Here is a 22,927-nt window from a genome sequence, read left to right on the forward strand (position 1 = left end):
TATTTAAGAAGCGAATGTAAGAAGAATTATACGTTCACTTCTCGGCTTTGCCTATTCCATATTAATTTTTATTTGACATATGCTTCGAGTTTTTGGGGTCCCTCGTCCTGAATAACACTTGACCCAAACAAAGCCAATGGAAATTTGGTGCAACAAACCCGGGCAGTGAAAAATCAACAGAGGCATACAGGCCTGACGTGTGAGGCCCACCAGAAAACCAAGGTGGCAGCCATATAAGTATGTCTGGGTGCCATGGTGGGTGGAGTCAAGGGACCAATGTGGGTGTGGTCTGGCAGCTGTTTGACCAATGGGTGCACATTTCAAAAATTGACCCCCAAGAACCACAACAACACCAACACCAGCAATGTGGAGCTGTTGTAGACCTGAGACATCGCACAGGTAAAAAGGCCTCCATCATAAGGTGAGGGTGAACAATCACGAAACATGTGTCCGTGAATGTTCCTTTCCTCTCCAGGGGTGGACTGGTCGATAAAATTGAGAATTTAAATTCTCTTCCTGGTAGTGACTGCAGTATAATTCTTGGGAAAAGTATGGATTTGTAGCTCTGTTATGCTCATATGTGCTAACTGTGTAGCCTCTGCAACTCTTTAGCAAGAAGAGCCTTCAATATACAATGCATCTCTATTATAATACCAAGCTGGCACACTAAAAACTCGGCTCGCCGTCACACAATCCCTATGAAATTGCTGTGGCACTTAGCGGACATGCCAACAATATTTGGGAAGTCTTGGCGTTCCATAGTACCACTTGCATTTTGCACAATGCGTATTTTTGTCATTCCCCATGTACGGTCTGTCGTCTGCTACCAGCTACGTTGTATTGCTATCCATTGCATGTGCACGGTTATCGCTAATATCTTCTTCTTCTTCTTCTCCTTTCGGCTGCTCCCGTTAGGGGTCGCCACAGCGGATCATCCGATCCGCATAGTGATTTGGCGCATGTTTTACGCCGGATGCCCTTCCTGACGCAACCCTGGTCGCCTCTTACGACACAGGGATATGGTACACCTATTTTAACCGGGGTATACACCGGCCCAGTATACTGGTACTCATATCGCTAATATATATATATATATATATATATATATATATATATATATATATATATATATATATATATATATATATATATATATATCCCTTTACTTCAGGAAAATGCTGGGGAAAAGGTGACCAGTTTGTATTTGAGACTGTACCAGCTTTGGGAAACTTATTGTAGGAAGATGGAGAGTAGTTTGGGAAACTTACAAGATGAAGGCAAGAGAAAAAGTGGACGAGCAGAAACATATGGTTTGAATTTTACAATTCTCATCAAAGTTGTTTCTTGCTGAGGAGGTGTAAAATTGACTCAGGACTTCCAGCATTGGGGAAGAGAGGTCCACCTGGAAATGCCATTGGTGTTTAGGTGTGGAGAGGAATGAGAGGGATTTGTTCTTTGGCTTTTTCTCTAAAGACTAGTAAGATTGTCAGCTTTTCACAAGAAGCATCAAACATGATCCTGGGAGTGAAGGGAGAAAACATGAATATGTACTGATGACTGATTTAACCAGATGATGTCAGGCTTGGGAGGATGATCAGAAGATTGATAAGATTGTTCACGTGTGAGAAAAATGTTTCTTTCTGACTTTCTGAGGATAGATATACAATGAATGGCCATGGGCTATACTGAGTGATTGCAGGTCTCCACCTGTAGGGTTTGCCATTCAGGTAGAGACTGGAATGATGCTTTCTTGTGATTACCTCTTACAAAACTTCAGTGTACCTGAGTCAGGATGTTGAAAAGATAGCGAGCTCAGTGAAGGGAGGAACTGGTGAAACAGAGAAAGCAGTTTGTTGAGGATGTTTCAGTCATTGTCAATGTCCAGAATGATGAGATTGTAGATGTGTCTGGAAGAAAATAGTGTAATTCAGATCACACCATTGCAAACTACTTTGCTGCTGTGAAACATGACAATGCCTTTACAGCTCTTTGAAGGCTGCCAGCAAGACATGCACATTCAAGAGGACATGATTTGATGGTCAATATGAGCAACCGACGATGAGGACAACAAATTAAAGAGGAAGTTTGACATGACAGTCCAACAAAGTATAAAAAGCCATGAGGAGAGATGCGAGTCGGAAATGAAATGGATTAAGGCCCACAGTTTTGCTGAAGGTGGTGGTTTGAGGACTGCCATCCACCATATGTCATGGTAGCAGTTAAAGTAGCCATTGGAAAGGAAGAGAGAGCAAGGGTGAGAGGGCACATTTTTATTTCTTCCATGACTTATGATATCAGTAACAATAACATGTATTCACAAACAGCCAAGTAGCCAATACAACACCGAACACATGAGTTATGCTTGAACACCATTCAAAATTTGTCAATGTTTTATGTGCACAATGGTTGATGTACAAAACACTGAGATAAAAAAGTTAATTCATTTTTCGATTCAGTCAACAAAGGACATCAATAGATAATAAACAAAATGGATGCAATAGAGAAATTTGAACTTGGTGCTATAACATCAGATGGGAGCAACAAACAAGCCATGATTTAAAATAAACCAGAATGCCTGTTATTAAATAAAATTTAAATCAAGTGCAACATATGAAATGTTCATCTACTAATACAGCATGGTCGCTGGATAATGCCAAACCATATTTCATTTCCACATATGCAGAATGAAGCCTGGAAAGGAAATCCGTTCTGATGGGTTGAGGCTCACGGCCATAAAAAAAGAGTTGGCACAAGCAGGCATTCATTGCAAAGCAAACATACCAGGTTAGAGTCCATCCTTGTCCAGGTGAGGCTGAGTGGTGGGTTTCCCGACCAGACACACGTAAAAGAGGCATCAGAGCCTGTATTTACAGTCGTAGGCTGGGGTTCTGTGATGATACGAGGACTGACTGCAAGACATAGAGAGGTAAGAGATCTGAGGAGTGAGGTTTTAGGCAGAAAATATAGGGAACAAATATGGGTGAGCTCAATTTCATGTGATTGGTATGGGTGAGCTGCCAGGTAGATGCAGTAAGTTCAGGTCTGCTGATTTCAGGTCTGTTGTGACTGTGTAGCTGAGACACACATCAAGGTGAAAGGAATTGTGAATTGAGCAATATTTAACTGAAAGGCACAAAATACAAGTGATTGACATACTTCACATACCCACTTGTTTTATAGAATAATAATAATAATAATAATAATAATAATAATAATAATAATAATAATAATAATAAAGAGTATTGGAAAATACATTATTGATTGTGACCACCGAAACATTCTATGTCTAATGAGGAGAAAGGATTGAGTTGGAATGAATAAAGGAGATAAAAAGTCTCAAAAAATGGAAACAAAAATGAATAAAGGAAAGGACACTTGGTAAAAAGAGGAAAGAAGGGAAAGGGGAATGTATGTGAAATATGAGCGAAGAAAGGGCATTCTAGTACGCAATACGTAGATGGCTCCTTGAGTGTTTCTCATCTAAAACACTACATAATAAAGAGGCTGATGGGCATGGCCTCTTGCAGGTCAGAAACTTCTGATCATGAATCGGCTTTTTAGAAATGTAAACAGGAAGCTATTATCTCGGGACTAAATATGACGGACTAGCAAACTACAAATATATTTTTTGTATGATTAGTGCTGTAAGCAACTTCCTTCACATAATAATGACAATATTGCAATCCAGGTTTCTGAAATCTCAATTAAAATCACAGAGTAGAGCAATGAACTTACCTCGGCCCTTCGTTAATGCTGTTAATGCTTGAATTGATTCCTTATTCAACTTGTGTAACAAGCGAAACCGATTGTAAAATGGTCCTTTCGTGGCCGTTACAGCTATTCCAGTCCATTGTCCTCCCACAAGACACATATTATAGGTTGTGAAACATTCGTATAAAAGCTTTCCCAAGTCAGTATTTCTTGCTTGAGGAATCAAAACCTTTTTTGGAATATATTTTATCACTGGTCCTAGTTCTGTTGTTTATATTTTTCCAGTTTTATGCAAGAATGATCATTTCAAGCACCTGTAAAAAAATAAATAAATCTTGTTATTAAAATGTTTTTGTCTTTGATTTTTTTTTAATCAATCGAAGGATCATTGTGGAGCTTATATATGTTTAACAGTACATGAAGGATAAAAACATGGCATGATTTCAGTGTACTTCAACGCTAATGAACATTAATACAAAGTCTTCTTCTTCTTCCTCTTTCGGCTTGCTCCCGTTAGGGGTCGCCACAGCGGACCAACCATCTCCATTTCACTCTATCCTCCACATCTTCCATCGACACTCCAACCACCCACATGTCCGCCCTCACCGCATCCATGAACCTCTTCTTTGGCCTTCCTCTTCTCCTCCTGCCTGGCGGCTCCATCTTCAACATCCTTCTCCCGATATACTCCGTTTCCCTCCTGTGCACATGTCCAAACCATCTCAATCTCGCCTCTCTCACTTTGTCTCCAAACCGTCCTACCTGCACTGTTCCTTTAATATACTCATTCCTTATCCTGTCCATCCTCGTCACTCCCAACGAGAATCGCAGCATCTTTAACTCTGCCACCTCCAGCTCTGCTTCCTGTCTTTTTGTTAGCGCCACCGCCTCCAAACCATACAACATAGCTGGTCTCACTACCGTCTTGTATACTTTCCCCTTCACTCTTGCAGCTACCCTTCTGTCATAAATCACTCCTACAACTCTTCTCCACCCACTCCATCCTGCCTGCACTCTCTTTTTCACTTCTCTCCCACACTCTCCGTTACTTTGGACAGTTGATCCCAAGTATTTAAACCAATCCACCTTCCCCACCTCAACTCCTTGCAACTGCACCATACCACCACCCTCCCTCTCATTTACGCACATGTACTCCGTCTTACTCCTACTGACTATCATTCCCCTTCTCTCCAGTGCGTACCTCCACCTCTCAAGGCTCGATTCAGCCTGCTCCCTACTCTCCCTACAGATCATGATGTCATCCGCGAACATCATAGTCCATGGAGACTCCAGTCTGATCTCGTCCATCAACCTGTCCATCACCATTGCAAACAGGAAAGGGCTCAGAGTCGATCCTTGGTGCAATCCCACTTTAACCTTAAACCTGTCCGTCATTCCTACCGCACACCTCACCGCTGTTACACTGTCCTCATACATATCCTGCACGATCCTCACATACTTCTCCACCACTCCCGACTTCCTCATACAATACCACAACTCCTCTCTTGGCACCCTATCATAAGCTTTCTCTAAATCCACAAACACACAATGTAGCTCTTTCTGGCCTTCCCTATACTTCTCCATCAACACTCTCAAAGCAAACATCACATCAGTGGTGCTCTTTCCTGGCATAAACCCATATTGCTGCTCACAGATCGTCACCTCTCCTCTCAACCGAGCTTCCACTACTCTTTCCCACAACTTCATGGTGTGGCTTAACAACTTTATCCCTCTGTAATTTCCACAGCTCTGCACATCACCCTTATTCTTGAAAATCGGAACCAGTACACTTAATCTCCACTCCTCCAGCATCCTCTCACTTTCCAAGACTTTATTAAACAATCTGGTTAACAACCCCACTGCCATCTCTCCTAAGCACATCCATGCCTCCACTGGTATACCATCTGGGCCAACCGCCTTTCCACTTTTCATCTTCTTCATAGCAGTCCTCACTTCATCCTTACTGATCCACCCCACTTCCAGATTCACTATCTCCACCTCTTCCAACCTTCTCTCTCTCTCATTTTCTTCGTTCATCAGCTCCTAAAAGTACTCCATCCACATTCTCAACACACTCTCCTCGCTCGTCAGCACATTCCCATTTGCGTCCTTTATCACCCTAACCTGCAGCACATCCTTCCCAGCTCGGTCCTTCTGTCTTGCCAATCGGTATAAATCCTTTTCCCCTTCTTTTGTATCCAACTTCTCATACAGCTCGTCATATGCCTTTTCAAATTATTAATACAAAGTACAAAGTACATATTAATACAAAACATTAATACAAAGTATACGGTCTATTTTTGGATGATTTTCAGGTATACATACATGCATACAAACATACATAATACCATTCCTTTCATGCCATAAAGGCACATGGGGCAGCCTGGTGTTAGTTTTGTGGTTAGGATGGCTGGCTTGGGATCTTCAGGTTCGAGTTTGAGCCCTGTTGGCTGCTCAATTAACACCAGATGGGGTTGACTTCGCCTGTCAACCTTCTGAGGTTTGTGAAATGAGCACCAGTGTACTGCTATAGGGGCACAGCATCAGCAGCATAGTTGCACCCCAACAAAATGATAGCTACCCAGCAGCCAAGCTGCCATATGCAAAAAGAAGAAGAAAAAGAAGTAGAGGAAGAGGAGAGGAAGAGGAAGAGGAAGAAGAAGAAGGCATATTGGGCTGCCGAGGAAGTTTCATTGGCAGGGAGTACAGGAGGGAAACCACGGGGTAACATCCCTGGGTCAGATTGCGGGAGAGTGTGTCGGAGTGGTGCTGAGGTGTCGTCCACCAGACGGCGGTCTCCTTTGGTTAACCTGAGGCGGTCCCTTCGGGTGGGTGCCTGGAATGTCCTATCCCTAAGAGAGGATGATCACCTGTCTCTGTTATCATCTGAGCTCAAGCGTTTGGACATCGGGATTGCAGCTCTCTCTGAGGTTCGGAGACCGGATTGCGGCGAGATAATGCTGGGTGGTTACACCTACTATTGGTCTGGTCGCTCTGATGGTTACCATACCCAAGGAGTTGCTGTAGCTGTGTCCAATAAGCTGACCCCAATGATAATTGAGGTAACACCAGTCAACGAGCGTATTATGAGATTAAGGATTCGTCACTCCTTAAGTGTCATTTCCCTGGTCTCTGTTTATGCTCCGACTGAGGCGAGTGATCTCACCGTGAAGGATGCATTCTACGCCACACTCGAGTCTGTGGTTGTTGAGTGCCCCAGACGAGATACACTTCTAGTCTTGGGGGATTTCAATGCATCAACTGGAACTGATAGGGATGGTTATGAGGTGTGTGTTGGTCCCCATGGGTCAGGAACTATGAACCAGAATGGCACTAAGTTCCTTGACTTTGCAAGAAGTCATGGACTTAGGGTGGCTGGTTCATGGTTTCAGCGCCCACAAGCTCATCGCTGGACTTGGTATTCCAACGCTGGCGGTGTGGCAAAGGAGATTGACCATGTCCTCATTGACGGTCGTTGGAGGATGATCCAGAACTGCAGGGTCTACCGGAGTGCTCAGTTCCTCAATACTGACCACAGGCTTGTTGTAGCAACTCTAAAGCTGCACCTTAAATCCTGGAGAATGGTACCATCCCAGCCGAGGCTGGATGTTGCCAAGCTCAGGGATGAGAGAGTAGCTGAGGAGTTTGCGAACAGGCTGAGTGGACACATGGGGGGGTCTGGGTGCTTTGGGGGGTCCTGAAGAGTTGTGGAGCGCCTTCAAGACCACCGTCCTTGATGTTGCCGGTGGATGCCTTGGAGCTCACCGCAGGGCAAAGAAGAATTTTGTCTCTCAAGGGACACTGGATACCATTGACCAGAGTCGCAGGGCCAGGCTGAATGGCAGAGCTGAGCTGTTCAGGGAGCTGAGGCGTAAAACTGTACGTGCACTGAGGGTGGAGAAGGAGGCCTATGTGCGAGGAATCTGTGAGGGGGTAGAGCATCACCTGTGGACAGGTGATTCTCATCCCGCTTACAGGGGAATTCGCGCATTACGTTCATCCAAGCCCATCCCTCGGAGCACTACAGTTAGAGCAGAGAGTGGAAGGCTCTTGACAGAGGAGTCTGAAGTGAAGGCCCGCTGGGCTGGTTACTTTGAGCGATTGTACCAGGCTGATCCCCCAACTGTCGAGTTGGACGTCAAGGGTGTTACAATCCCTGTTGCTGACCCTCAAATCAACTGTGGTCCACCTACGCTTGTGGAAACACGGACTGCGGTGAACCAGTTGAAATGGGGCAAAGCTCCAGGGATCTGTGGCATCCATGCCGAACTTCTCAAGGCTGGTGGAAATGCTGCACTCGTGTCGTTGCATGCAGTTTTGTGCTCTGCCTGGAACACAGGCATCATCCCAACTGACTGGAATAGGGGCCTTGTTGTCCCTCTCTGGAAAGGGAAGGGTGATCGCCAAGACTGCAACAACTACCAAGGGGTGACGCTGCTCTCAGTGCCGGGCAAGGTCTTTGCTCGGATAATTCTCGATAGGGTTCGCCACCATCTGCTTGAGCACCAGCGTCCAGAGCAGTCAGGCTTTACACCAAAGAGGTCAACGATTGACCGTATCCTTGCACTTTGTGTCCTCACCGAATGCAGACGAGAGTTTCGGCAGGGGCTGCTTGCAGCCTATGTTGATCTCTGTAAAGCGTTCGATTCAGTGAATTGGGATGCCCTCTGGAGGATTCTTGGTCTTCGTGTGGTGCCACCAAAACTGATCGATCTGATGTCTGAACTCTACTCTGGTACTGAGAGTGCTGTGAAGTGTGGTGGTACCATCTCTGACTTATTTCCAGTTGTTACTGGAGTTCGTCAGGGATGTGTACTTGCCCCCACACTTTTCAGCACTTGTATGGACTGAATTCTAGGGATGATGTCGGAGAGATCAAGTTGCGGTGCGTCATTTGGGAATGTCAAGATCTCGGACCTTGACTTTGCAGATGATGCAGTCATCTTTGCGGAGACTGTAGACATCCTCTTGGGGGCCCTCGAGGTGCTGAATGAGGAGTCGGAGCCGTTGGGATTACGGGTTTCTTGGGTCAAAACTAAGATCCAGGCTTGCGGTGACATCTTGGATGCTGCTGTCCTGTCTGTGTCTGTTTGTGGTGAGGATGTTGAGGTCGTGGAGAGATTCACTTACCTTGGCAGTGATATTCATGTCTCTGCTGGCTGCGAGTCAGAGGTCAATAGACGTCTGGGTCGGGCCTGGGGAGTCATGGATTCACTGGATCATGGGGTGTGGCGCTGCCGGTACCTGTGCGGGAGGACGAAAGTCCGAGTCTTCAGGTCCTTGGTACTTCCAGTCTTGCTCTATGGGTGCGAGACTTGGACTCTGACCAAGGATCTGAGACGGAGACTTAATTCCTTTGGTACCAGGTCTCTTCGGAGAATCCTTGGCTATCGCTGGTCGGATTTTGTGTCCAACGAGCGGTTGCTGAGAGAGACTCGGATGAGATTTGTTACCTGCATAGTCCGTGAGCGTCAGTTGCGGCTGTATGGACATGTGGCTCGTTTTCCTGACTCTGATCCTGCTCACCAGATTCTCTCAGCGAGGGAGTCTCATGAGTGGAGGAGGCCAGTGGGTCGACCACGTGCCTCATGGTTGCAACAGGTTGACCATCATCTCAAGGAGATGGGGATGGGCCTGGCATCTGCCTGGGGGATGGCCAGATGGAGGCCCCTGGAATACCGGCGGAAAGTGGACGCAGCGACGTGCTGTTCTGGCACATGCTCCCATACCTGACCTGACCTGAGTACAGTCCTGGACAGGTCACCACTCTGATGCAGGTTACCCCAAATGGTTATTACCCCAGTGCATGGGTACTCATTTCACCGACCTCAGAAGGATGACAGGCTGAGTCAACCCCACCTGATGTTACTTCAACAGTCAACAGGGGCTTGAACTCAGGACCGCCAACCACCTGGACCACCAAGCCAACACCAGACAATTGCATGCATGGATACATACATACAATTGCCTTATTTAATATAGTAAGATTAATTATTCAATCTCGCAGAACCACCTTCGTCTTTTAACAATCGGCCATGGATGTATTGTCCTCCCACAAAATATGTGCTGCTTAGATTTTAAAGTTTGTCGATGACTCTTATATGTCATTTAAAACACTATATTGAGGATTGTTTTATCTTGTGTTGAGATCGAAACAAAAGACTGGTGTTTTTCTTGACCTGTGCCAACCTTTGTTGCAATATAATGGCATGAAGATGAAGCATATGGGTCTGGCAACAAGAAAGTTAAGATCTCAGTAAATAAAGACACTTTGTGAATGAGATCACGAGAGCAAATATAATTTTGTTGTTGCTTTCTGCCTCTTTCAATTTTGTACAGAATGCTCATGGGGTAAAATGTCAAATTGACTTACTCGAACGAACTTGAGTTTATTTCATGATAATCTTGTTTAATTGTAATGTGTGCATTAAGTCTACTTGCAAACAGCATTTATATTATGTTGATTCAGTCTCGTGTCCTCATACATTACAAATTCAACTACAATGGCATAATTAGAAAATAAATTAAGGGAGATATTTTTCAGTGTGCTTGGGGGGGATTTACAATTAAGGGAATGCATCCTCACTTTGGAGCAGAATTATCCATTACATAAAGAATAAAGTCATCCTGAAATATGTGGGGACTACTAGGTAGTATCATGAAGCACAGAAACATTCTATTATCTGTGAAAATTAGTTAATTCAGCCTAGATCAGACCAGAAATGATGGATGGAAGCAAAATGTGGGCAATGCGGATCGAAGATGGAAAAATAATGGAAAGAACAGAGAGGTGAATGATACAATGGCTGGATTGATTGTCTCTGAAATAAAGAATTTCCAAGCTTAGAAATTAGGAAGACATTTGAAATTGATACAAGTGCAGAATATCTTCGGGAGAGAAAACATGGTTGGCATTGTCATGTGCAAAAAATGCCAAAAAAAATGAAGCTGTAAAGAAAGTGATAAAGTTGGTGGTAGAAGGAGAAAGCCAAGAGAATGTCTGAAAAAGACATGGATTAAACATGTCAAGATAAATATGAAATTTTTGTATTTGTATGAAACATTCTGAAGAAACGAAGACCTTTAAGATCATCAGAATATCCTGCAGTGAAGCTGATTACATGGGCCTATAACTTTCCCATCACTGACAGGTCGGTGGTTTCCCTATATTCTGCCACCTCCTTTCTGGTCTTGCACCCTCTGCTCTTCCCATGCTTTGTCTCCCCCCATCCCCCAGGTATCTGCAGGGCTCACATGGTCCACCAGTAACCCTTTCTAATGAAACTACCGAAATCCAGAATCACTGCTTATCTCCACTCATTCGTTCCTCCTTTTTCCCCACCTGTGGAACCAACCTCCACATTCTCTTCAATCTCATTCTTCCCTCCAGATGCACAAGCCAGCTGTTCACCACCATCTCAGATCATCCCCAATCCAAAACCATCATCTTTTCTACCCCTGTTAACCCACCCCCTCCTCTACCCCCAAGCACACCTCCTCCCAAATTTCCAGTTTTTCCTTCCAGAGTATTTGCTTCTGTATCCATCTTGTCCATCCCATGCATCCTCCCCATGCCTCATTGTTACCCACACCTATTACATGTTCAACTCTGACTATTTTGTCATTCAACCCTGTTTTTTGGTGTTTCCCCCTCTCTCTACTGTTCCTTTTGTTCTGTTGTATCCTGATCATTCAGTGTTCCAGCTCTTCCATGAGCCTTGACTTTGTGCACAAAAAATTGCTAGATATATGTGGAGAAATGCCATCATTTGCCAACCCCCTGATAAAGGAGGGGGGGGGGATGGTTGTAAAATGCTTTTGTTGCTGTTGTTGTCATTGCTGTGTCTCACTTCTTTCTAACCTATCTTATGTTTGACATGAGGCAAAGAGGAATATGATACTTATGTTTCAGTGTTCCAATGCAAAATAATATGAGGTAGATATATCTTGGGGCCATCAATATGAGGTTGAAATTGTTTTAACAGAGGTCTACATCATCTGTGAAACATCCATAACAATCTCATGGTACAAAAGAAGAACATCATCAAATAGATTCAGACAACACTTGTATAAATGGCCTTCACATGCCATCACATCTTTCTATATATTACTAAAACTCTCATCTTGTATATGTATATATGTATGTATGTATGTATGTATGTATGTATGTATGTATGTATGTATGTATGTATGTATGCTCCCAAAATACAGCCAAAACGGTACACGGTATACGAAATACAGCACCTCATTCAGAATTCTACTGCGGTGTGCAGTATCAAGTTTCGTTCAAATTGGGCATGAAAAAATTATAAAAAAATCAATTCCCGACTCAGGCAAGTACTCTTTGGGAGAATTTGATCAATGCAAACAACCTCAGTGGTATAGTTTGCTGGAGCTATCTTTTTGTTTCGTTTTTTTTGAAATGATGTTTTTTTTATCAACCGCTGTCACAACGGGAACCCAACGGGTTCACGGATCGTCTAGAGTATAAATAAAAATGATAGTTCGGTCACAGAGTTTTGTTTATTTGGTCCAAAAAAGATTTCTGTACTAGTTTTTGTCAAAACCAAATATTTGGTTAAGATGGCATGTAAGACACAACACGAAGATCTCAAAAATATTTGCTATGGTCAGATAAAGGTAATCCATGAAGATAGGATGATGGTCAGGCAAGATAACAAGCTTTCTGACAAACTGAGTTGTGTAGATCTAAACTGCAAATCATCTTCATGAGATTGTTCCACATTTTAAATTTGTTCACCACTTCATGACCATGAAATATGTTGTGAAATAGTCACAAAAAAAATCTTTCCCAAGTCAGTCTTTCTTTCTTCTGACCTTTGGAAGGCATTTTTTCACTGTTCCGAGTTATGTATTGTTTTTTTTTTTTAATTTAATGCAAGAAAAAAATTTCAAACACCTGTAAAAACATTCTTGTTTAGAAAATGTGGTTGTCTTTAATTTTCAAATTAATCTAAGGATGACAATGGAGCTTGTACATAAATTACACGGAGGATAAAAACATGGGACATATCAGTGTAATTCAACAATGTCAACATTAACACACACGCACACGCACACGCACACGCACACGCACACGCACACGCACACGCACACGCACACGCACACGCACACACACACACACACACACACACACACACACACACACACACACACACACACACAGCATATATATGTAGGATTTAAAATCGTTCTCCCACATCACAAACCAAACTTTCAGTTGGGAGCTCTTTCAGTTCTTGATTGTAAGCATCCAAATAACGCATTTTAACCGGTTAATTATTCAATTTTGCAGAAACACCTCCTTTTTTATGAAGTAGGCCACAGACCTTTTGATTAATTATTTCACACCATGTTAAAACATTTTTGAAAGGGGAAGTCAGTAGTTTTGTAAAAGTCAGGTGCACAGGACTTTGACAAGTGACATTATTTTTCCTGCCTTCTTTTCTTTAATTCTACCTTTGGGGGCAAAATGAGTGTTCACTTTTATTATTCTATCAAGTTTTCCACCAGTGCTATTGATCCTTTGTTCTGGATTGATGACCTGTTTCTTGAAGTACTTCCACTGGTGCCATTGATCCTTTGTGCTGGATTGATGACCTGTTTCTTGAAGTTCTTCTTTACCAGTGACATTTATCCTTCGATCTGGATAGATGATGCATTTCGTGAAGATCTTAGGGTCATGATTAAGTCAGAGAGTGTGTTGTGTTGGTCAAAATATTTTCACAAATAACTACTTCTGCACTTTATTGGGCTATATTGTATCTTTATTACAAGCTATTGTGGGCAAGTTATTGTAGGGTTCTTCCAGAGGTATTTTACCTGAATTCTAAAAGTTAAATTAATGACAGTTTATTTGCGTTCAGGTATTAAATGTTGGAATTTTACAATATTGAAAATTATCGTTGTAAGTTTATATAAAAAATCCCCATGGGGGATTGATTGTATTTCCCCAACAGGCAGTGTGAAAATGAGGGATTAGGGGGAAGGGGCCGTGGCCCCCCTTCATGAAGTGGTATGTATGGTCATGAGGAGCACAACTAAAGTTAATGGCATGTTCCTTATATTTAATGAAGAGATTGGTCTGCAACTGGCCGTTAGTGTTTGAAAATGTTAAAAAAAATAAATTACCTGAATTTGAGGCGAAACGCTCCTTTTCAGCCTCTTATCAGGAACGGATCCAGATGGGTAGCACAACCCCATGAGGTCTTCCTGTTATGATGTATCATACCAAATTTGGTCCATGTCGTTCATGTAGTTTGTGAGGAAAATATGTTTTAGGGAATATGAGGGATTATGGGAAGGAGGCCTTGGTTCCCTTTCTAGGGGAGATATGGCCATGGGAAGCTCAACTTAAGGTTAGGGCACGGTCACGATGCCACATGGCCAGTTTGGTCTGGGTCCGGTTGTTGGTTTCTGAGAAGATTTTTGAATGAAATACCAATTTTTGGGGCAAAACCCCCCTTTCACCCATTTAAAATTGGTGGATACAGATGGGGAACACACCTCCATGAGACCTTACACTCCTGATTCATCATACCAAATTTGGTCCATATCAGTCAGGTAGTTTGTGAGAATATGCTTTAGTTTACTCAAATGTTAACAGACGTACATCATTACATATGGACGGCCGGATGGACAGAGCTTATTATACCTGCTCGATGAGCTTATTTCGGAGAAATAACCTAATAAAAAAATCCGAAGTAAAAGTCAAGTTATTCCTGGTTCCAAAATATAAACAAAATCCATACAGAATTCAACAGATCTATTAATTATATTGTGTGTAGTGTTATGTTGAATTGTGTGCTTAACCTAAACTATATTGCTGTCTTTTTCCTGTTATTGCAAAACAAATACTTTGAATGCACAGGCTAATAAATAGTCCTCATTAACAGTAATTCTAAAAATGTATTGAGAAACACATAAACAATATAGTTTTGGCACGGTAGAAAATTGTTTCCATGGTACAGTTGAAAAGTTTATGAAGGTTATCCAATGATTAGCTCCCATCTTTTTTTTTCGGCACATTGTCCAAGGGGAAGTGTTTTTTGAGAGCAGTAATCATGTGTGACACAAAGAACCTGGTGAAAATTGAGGTGTGACGGCCATCCCATCGAGCCAGAGATGGGAGAGCATCAAGGATTATGGTCTCATGGTCATGTATAAAGCGTTTCTCTTTGCACCTTGGCTTTTACTCTGGCACACAGTTTGGTGAACAGGGGCCTTACGGAACAAAGTCCAATGCTGGATTGAATCATTCAGATCGGAGTGGATCAAAGCATTCAACATTATCAGAAAATGTTCCTGCTGTTGCAGCAATATGCTCTTTCAATCCTCCTTTACATGACTCCCCAAGGGCAAATACACAAAGTGGAAAATAGGTGGAAAATAAAGTTTAAAAAATCATTTTCTGTTATAGTATATTTTTAACGAAGAAAGCTCCTGGGAAATTTTTTCTTTCCTCGAATATCCTTGCCATGGGTGATATTGCTTTTTAGAATCAATTGTAGCTTTTAACAAAAATATATAAACCAAATAATGAGTGGTAGTATATTTGTTGATTTTGTTAAGTTACCACGAGAGAAATTAACTTTTTACAACAATCATATAACTCCTATGATCTCTGTATTGTTCTGCTGATCCTCCCATGCTATGGTGTGAATTTTAGAAATTTAGCAATACAGGTTTCAATGTATTCTTAGTTTAATCCATTCAGCAAAGCCTCGATGGCCGAGCACAAATTGACTGATCTTCATTTATTGTGACAAATAAAATGTTCAGGTCCCAATGAATGTTCTCACCGCTACTTTGACAATAGCTCGGATGTAAAGGATGATTGGAATTGTAACATTATCTTGTTGAGTTGATCATCAAAAATGAGAGGCTGGTGAATTTAACTTGCACCGTTTGCTCATCAATAGAGAACAGAAGAAAAGTAAATAGAGATATTTGCGAAACAAAATGAAAAATAACACAATGGGCAAAGACGAGGCATTTTCTTTCATCTATTATTTGACGACAAAACATTTCATCCTGTATTGCGAGACAAGGTCAGCGTGGCTCTTGCTGTCTCACAATAATTCAGTCTTGGCTGAATCAGAGAAGAGGGGCAATGATTTCTAAAGGTGTTTGGTATTCATTCACTTATCCATTCACTGAAAAAAGTTGACAGAAGAGCCGAAAAGGTTTTCAAAACTCGTGGCACAACATGAATTATTTACAGAGTGTAAAGGATCTTTAAGATGCATGTTTTGTCAATGTGTCACAGCTATCACTTAAAAGCGGAATCATAAAATCCTTTTAGTTTGGAGACTATAGCATGGATGCCATAGACCATTATAATAATTGTGAGAGTAAGTTTCTACACTCCACATTTACAATATCTTCACAAGGTTGTTTGTAAGTTTGATTTGAAGCAGAGAACTAATCTTTTAAGGAAATAGAGATGATCTGCTTCAGTGGGAAAATAAGGGCAACAAATTTTCTCAACAAAATAATCAGAGAGATTGTGTATTAAAGATGGTTATTATATTGATCACAAAAGAAGGTGCTAGAGTTGAATCTGGAAGTTTGATATTGATCATTCAATATTGCACAACTATTAAATGTTTCATTGTTTTTCAATTTTTTTTTTGTCGATAATGGGAACATTTATCGATAATGTCGATAATTTGTCGATAATGGGAACAAATTTATCGATAACTATTATTTCATTGGAGTGAACATTAAATTTCAGCTCTTTCACCAGTAAAACACTCAATGCCACATCAAATAATAGCATAGCCCTAAAGTCAATGCTTATCGTCATAATGGCCATAGTTTCCAAAAATATATTCCAGTAACTATTTTGATTTCATGCTGTATTAAGCAAGAAATCACCTTACCTGTAAAATATGGTTAAGCTGAAATATAAATTCACCCATGATGGCAAAATAAACACTTGGTTAAAAATATAACTTTGAAAATATTTTTTTCACATTCATCTCAGGCTCTTTGGGAAGCTTGCAAATAAATCATTTACATGACAAATACAACCCCATAGGTTGGCATCCATGAAGAGGAAGGAATTCGTCCTTTAGAAATGCCCTGCTGAGTGCGGTGAGAAAAGCAGTGCCATTATTGTGACACCACTGGTACCCAGAGTGCCTGGGAAGTGACGGCACTTCCCCCAAGCTCATTGGCTGTGTTTGTCTTGTCTAACTGTTATGTGTTATGTTTGAAAATGTGTTATGTCATGTATGTTCGTGTGTGTGTGTGTGTGTGTGTGTGTGTGTGTGAGCTCTACTACGAGCCTTATATCATATAAAAGTAATAATAACAAAACAGTATTCATAAACATACTTCAATGGAATTACAAGGACATTCACAAATAATGGACAAATACCTAAAGCATGTATGATTTCGCTTTGGGTTCACCAGCATCATGAGCTAGTGGTTTGGATTGGATCACTAAACAGTTGGACCTCGTGGTTGAATTGATTTGAGCTCGTGATTTTTAATTTGTAAACCAGTAATTTCTAACACATTTTTGATACATTGTATTTGTGTTTACTATATTAATTTAATTAATTGCCCATTCACACGGATGAGTCAGTGATAAAAAAACTGTACTCATTCTGAAATATTATGTTTGGCCAAGTGTTTCCAGCTATAAGGCCTATTAATCATTATGAAAAATATCACCTGGTCTGTGTCATCGAATTGGTGACTTAACAAAGTTAGCAAATGCAAGCAGATGGGATAGGTGGCTTAATGTCCTTTCCAATAAACATTACGATTCACAAAATTTAGTATTGGTGATACTGTATATGCCTGGTGTTGGCTTAATGGTTAGGGTTTTGGGGCTGGGATCTGAGGATGTTGAGTTCAAATCCCACTCAGCTGTTGAATTAATAACAGATAGGGTTGACTCTGCCTGTCATCCTTCTGAGGTTGGCAAAATGAGTGCCAGCTTGTTGGTATCATGTGTTAGAGTGGCGACCCATCCAGGATTGTGCCCAATAGCCATAGAGACTGTTTTGGCAGTACCAACGCTCTGCACAGAGTATGGTCCTAATGGATGTATGTGTGGATACTAGATGAAATGGCAGTTTTAGGCAGTTGCCACACCAGATTTGAAACCCAAACAAAAAAAAGAGCAATCAGAGATTGCAGACCCTCACCAGGACTTGTTTTGTGTGGTGTTTGTGTAGTTTTGTGCAGTGTATCTTGTGTGGTGTTTGTGTACTGGTGTGTTACAGAATTAATAATAGACATAACTCGAACTGTCACTTCCTAACTCTTGGCAGCAATGACCGGGTACCAAGATGCCCTGCTTTGATTGGACACTTGACCCTGCCACCTGACGTTTATGATTATTCAATTGAATTTAGAATGGGAATAAAATAAATTCAATTCAAACCAAATAGGTACAGTCCTGCATTGGAGTCATCTGAAGGAACCCAAACAAGCACAAAGCAAAGATGAAGTCATTAGGAACAATCTGGATAGGATTTGGGGTTCAGCTGATACTCCTCTACCCTCAAACCCATCCAGCCACTGCCAAGTGAGCCTTATTAAAAAAAAAACATATATATCAAAAGGAACACAGATCAAAAAATAAAAATAATTATGGCTGCCAGAACATGTGTCTGATCAGGTTGAAGTTTAAAACATGTATTCCCCATCACTACGAGATCATACTTGTGTTGTGTCATGTCGATCGGTGAAGCAGTTCAAGATAGGATTTTTAAAAGATTTTTGCTCAATCCAATTTGGGTGCCAGACCATGTGACCTATCAATTATTCTTGAATACCCTGGTATCCCCAAGGCTTGAGGTACATTTGAGGTGTCAAGTTTCTCCTAGATCTGTCCAGTTGTTCTGAAGATTTTTTTTATAGTTTTTAGGATAAAGCCAATATTGCTGCCAAACCATGTGACCGATGACATCATAGTTGTGAACGTTTTGTTTCTCATGGATAGGCAGTCCTTCAGGTAAGGTTTCGCCTCGATCTGTTCAGCCGTTTCAGAGTAGGTTTTTGAAGTTTTTTTATTTAAAAAAAGTAATATAACTGCTGAACTACGTGACCGATTATGTCATCAATTTTTTTCTCTGTGGACCAATTTATCCCTCAAAAATTTTCATACTGATCGGATGTGGCATTCCACAAATGCAATTACGACATCATAACGAGGGCCCCTATGATGTCATATAAATCACATTCCCCATGAGGAGTACTTGCCACGTGCCAAGTTTCAATGTTTTCCTTGGTGTGATTTTGAAGATAGAGGTCAAAAGTTTTTCTTTTTTTCCAACATGACTGCCAGACCACGTGACCTACGATGTCAAAATTATCAATAAAACATTCTACTTGTGTTGTTGCTCATATGGTGAAAATTTGGTGTCAATCTGACAAATGGTTGCAGTGAAAAACACGAAAGTTTTGTGCGGACAAATAAACAGACAGCCAAACAATGAACCAATCAGACAGACAACCAAACAGACCCAAATGCAATAACCTCTCGTCCGGCGAGGGTAATTAGTATAGCTCAGAGATGAGCACACTATTGCTAAGCTTTCCTCCCTTTCCTTGAGGTTTATCTCGCACATTATTTTAAGGCCACACACCTGTGTAGTTGAACGTGGAAATTCCACATTAGCCTTATTTGACACTTTAGTTTGAATGGGGTATTATCAGTACAGATTGAAAATGTAAATCATGCTTAAAAAGTTTGATCCTTATATTTCTGTTCAATCCCAAGTAACAGCCCAAAAAGTTTTGCACCAATAGTTGAAATCTTACAAGTGTTTCGAATAATCTGTATAGTTTAAATAGACATCTTCAGTTTGACAGAAGTTAAGCTGAACGTCGATGCACAAAATGTTAGTGAAGTTTGTTCAGTAAATCCAAATTACTTACCATTACCAGTTCACATTGTTTGAGATACCTTTTTCATCTGAGTGGATTGAAGCATTCAAATCGTAATGGATTGAAGCAAGCAAGGTTAAGTGATGCCAGTAGTACAGTGTAGTTGAAGGGTCTGCATTCTTGGTTATTCGACTCAGAGTGGATTAGTAAAACTCATATGAGTGGATTGAAGCATTCAAATCAGGTTGGATTGAAGCAATGGTCAGTGTTTCCAAAATGCAGTGAAGCTATAGAACAATTTGAATTCTGGGTTCATAAGCTTTTTTTGCTGAGCAACCAACATCATCAATTGGTTATTATGACCATTGCCTTTGTTGATACAAATTTGGGATAACCGACAAATGAGAAATCACAATAGGTCAAATTAAGTGCATCATCGTCCACACATACCTGCGATATTATATATTCTGACTTTTCCCCTCTGTATACACATATCTTCTTTCTCAGTTTGCAATTGCTCCTCAACAACACGTCCACTGACACAATTGGGCTACTTGTCTGTTTGTGTCCCATCTGCCTGTCTGTCCTTTGCCTGGTTGTTTATGATTGTCCCACTGTATGACTGTTCCTCCTGGCTCAATGGGTGGTGCAGTGACCTTTTGCACTCCACTGTTTAACTGTTCCATGAGTCATGGTCTCTGTGTAAACAGTGAAACAAAAACTTGACAATAATGTAATTTTGAACAGCAACATCATGCCAGAATCAGAGGTTGTAATATTGCTTAAACTGAACTTTCAAAACGATATATTATGCAGGCCGACAGTTCACTTACAGTAAACATCAACCAGTGTGCTGACGTTTGTGCTGCCAACAGCATTCTGCACCTCACATGACACAGGCTCCGTGAAGTAAGTATAGTCTACAGTGGTCTCGTACTCACTTCCAGTAACTCCATCAATGAGCAAGCCATGCTTGGCCCACCTGTAGGAAATCAACGTGAGACTCTGCTCAAACGTGAATGATATTTCATAAACAAGCCATGTAGTCATTTTCAGTAAAATGCTCCTTATATCATACGTGAAATAACAACTCATGTTCTTGATGAGTAAATGCTACGTAAAGAATACCTGATGATCTGCAGTCAGAAGGAAACAATCAACAAGTGGGTTGGCTTGTTTGCCATTCTTATCTGAGTCGAATTTCTCAATGTGGTGGGATCCCATCACCGATTTGTCTACGTTCCTCCAATCAATTCATTACATTTAATGTACACATCATCCTTGAACATGCGCTTTGCTGAGCACTAAGTTGGTGTTAAACTCATGGCTTTTGTCTGCCAATTAAGTATACAAAGCCAAGGCTTGGGGAAGAGGAAGAACACAGAATGGACTGGGCTTCAACAGAACAAAAGAAACAGTAGAAAGAGAATGGGGGGAAACGCCAACAGCAGGGCTGAGGGACAAAATAGATGGAGATGGGGAAATAATGGATGTTGGTAACAATGAGAGGTAGGGGAGGATGCAGGGGGTGGACAAAATGGATACAGAAGCAAACTCTCTGGAAGGAAAAACTGGAAATTTTGATAAGGTAGGCTTGGGGTGCGGTTGGCAGTTAACGGGAGTCAAAAAGACCATGGCTTTGGATGGGGGATGACCTGAGATTGTTGTAAACAGCTGTTTTGAAGATATGGAGGGAGAATAAGATTGAAGAGAATGTGGAAGTTGGCTCCACAGGTGGGACAAAAGGGGAACAGGATTTTGGGTGTTTCACCAGAAGAGGGTTGTTGGTGAATGGCATGCACCCTGCAAAAACCTGGGAGGGACAACACACAGAAGATCAGAGGGTGCAAGCGCTGGAAGAAAGAGAAACACTGATCTGTCTATGATGGTAGAATGATAGGGCCATAGATTCAGCCTCATCACGTTGGATTATAATGATCTTGAAAGCTCTGGTTTCCACGGCGTCAATCTGAGCAAGGTATGAGGCAGGAGTGTCATCCCAGAGGGGAGAGCAGTGCTCCATCATGCTGTGGATAAAGGCCTTGTTGGTGGATAAGAGTTCTGGTGTGCCAAGAAAACACTTTGCATGATAGAGAATGAACAGTCAAGGGCTGGCTTTTGGAGGCCAACTTTGAAATGTGGTTTGCCCAAGAAAGAGCATCATTGATAGTGAGAACAAGACATTGAGTGATAACATCTTCAAAAGAGTTGTTCAGGAAGAGAGAGAGAGAGAGAGAGAGAGAGAGAGAGAGAGAGAGAGAGACAGAGAGAGAGAGAGAGAGAGAGAGAGAGAGAGAGAGAGAGAAAGAGAAAGAGAAAGAGAAAGAGAAAGAGAAAGAGAAAGAGAAAGAGAAAGAGAAAGAGAAAGAGAAAGAGAAAGAGAAAGAGATATGTCTGGATTGAAAGACACATTCCAAGAGTTAGACCAGCTTGCGATTTTATCAAGGTATGAAGAGAGGGAATAGGGTGCTACCTGCCCATCTGAAATAATTGGAGCACAGGATGAGCAGGAGACATTGTCAGGAAAGTTGGTCATAACCAAATCCAGTCTGGGTTGGAAAGTTCACAGATTGAGTCAGTCCCATGGAATCACAAGCTGAAGGTCCATGGCTGGTGATAAAGGCACCAACACCGAGTTATAAATATAGTTTATGGTTTGTTTGGTTCCGTGGCCACAGGAGGAATTATACTTAATTGTTGCATCTGTTGCTAAAGGTTGAAGCATGTTTGTGAGTGTTTGAGTGTTATATTCACTGCTGATGCTAAAATGTATGAACAGTAACTGTTATGAACCTGACATCTCTCCATCCCATATTCCTATATATCCACGCGTCCAATTTGCATTCAAGAACACAACAATTATGTCTTACCATCCTGAAATTGCCACTATTGTGTTCTAATGGTGAACATTATGTTTAAAAGATTATTTGAATTCCAGATTTCACAAAAGCAACGGCAGGTGAAAGAGCCTGGCGAGCAGAACTGAATCAATGTAAACACACACACACACACACACACACACACACACACACACACACACACACACACACACACACACACACACACACACACACACACACACACACACACACACACACACACACACACACACACACACACACACACACACACCACATGCCCAAAAGGACTCATTTAGTATTCATACATCAATTTGAAAGTCTTGTATTGGCTCGTACTCCAATTATTCTGGCTGTGCAGCAATTTTAACTTCAAGTTTTTCAATAAGTCCCATTTTAATATTGACGAGCACTCTGACCTTGGACAGAAATGCAGTCAAATGTATTCAGAGGACTATACATAATTATCAACAGTGATTGGATCAACA

The 22,927-nt window shown here is 41.5% G+C and overlaps 1 protein-coding gene across 2 annotated transcripts in view; it reads right to left on the minus strand.

Moving 5' to 3' along the window:
* Positions 1-22,927, minus strand: part of LOC147034583 (kin of IRRE-like protein 1) — a 319,700-nt gene that overhangs the window by 77,333 nt on the left and 219,440 nt on the right. For both annotated transcript variants that reach the window (XM_085885676.1, XM_085885686.1), the window contains 2 exons: positions 20,415-20,563; positions 2,782-2,909 (listed from right to left, as the gene is read on the minus strand). In XM_085885676.1, the coding sequence (XP_085741802.1) occupies positions 2,782-2,909; positions 20,415-20,563 (277 nt within the window). The remainder of the gene's footprint in view (positions 1-2,781; positions 2,910-20,414; positions 20,564-22,927) is intronic.

This window comes from Eptatretus burgeri, chromosome 1 (genome assembly GCF_056783735.1).
Source record: "Eptatretus burgeri isolate ZD-2024b chromosome 1, Ebu_testis_v1, whole genome shotgun sequence".
Taxonomy (NCBI): Eukaryota; Metazoa; Chordata; class Myxini; order Myxiniformes; family Myxinidae; genus Eptatretus; species Eptatretus burgeri.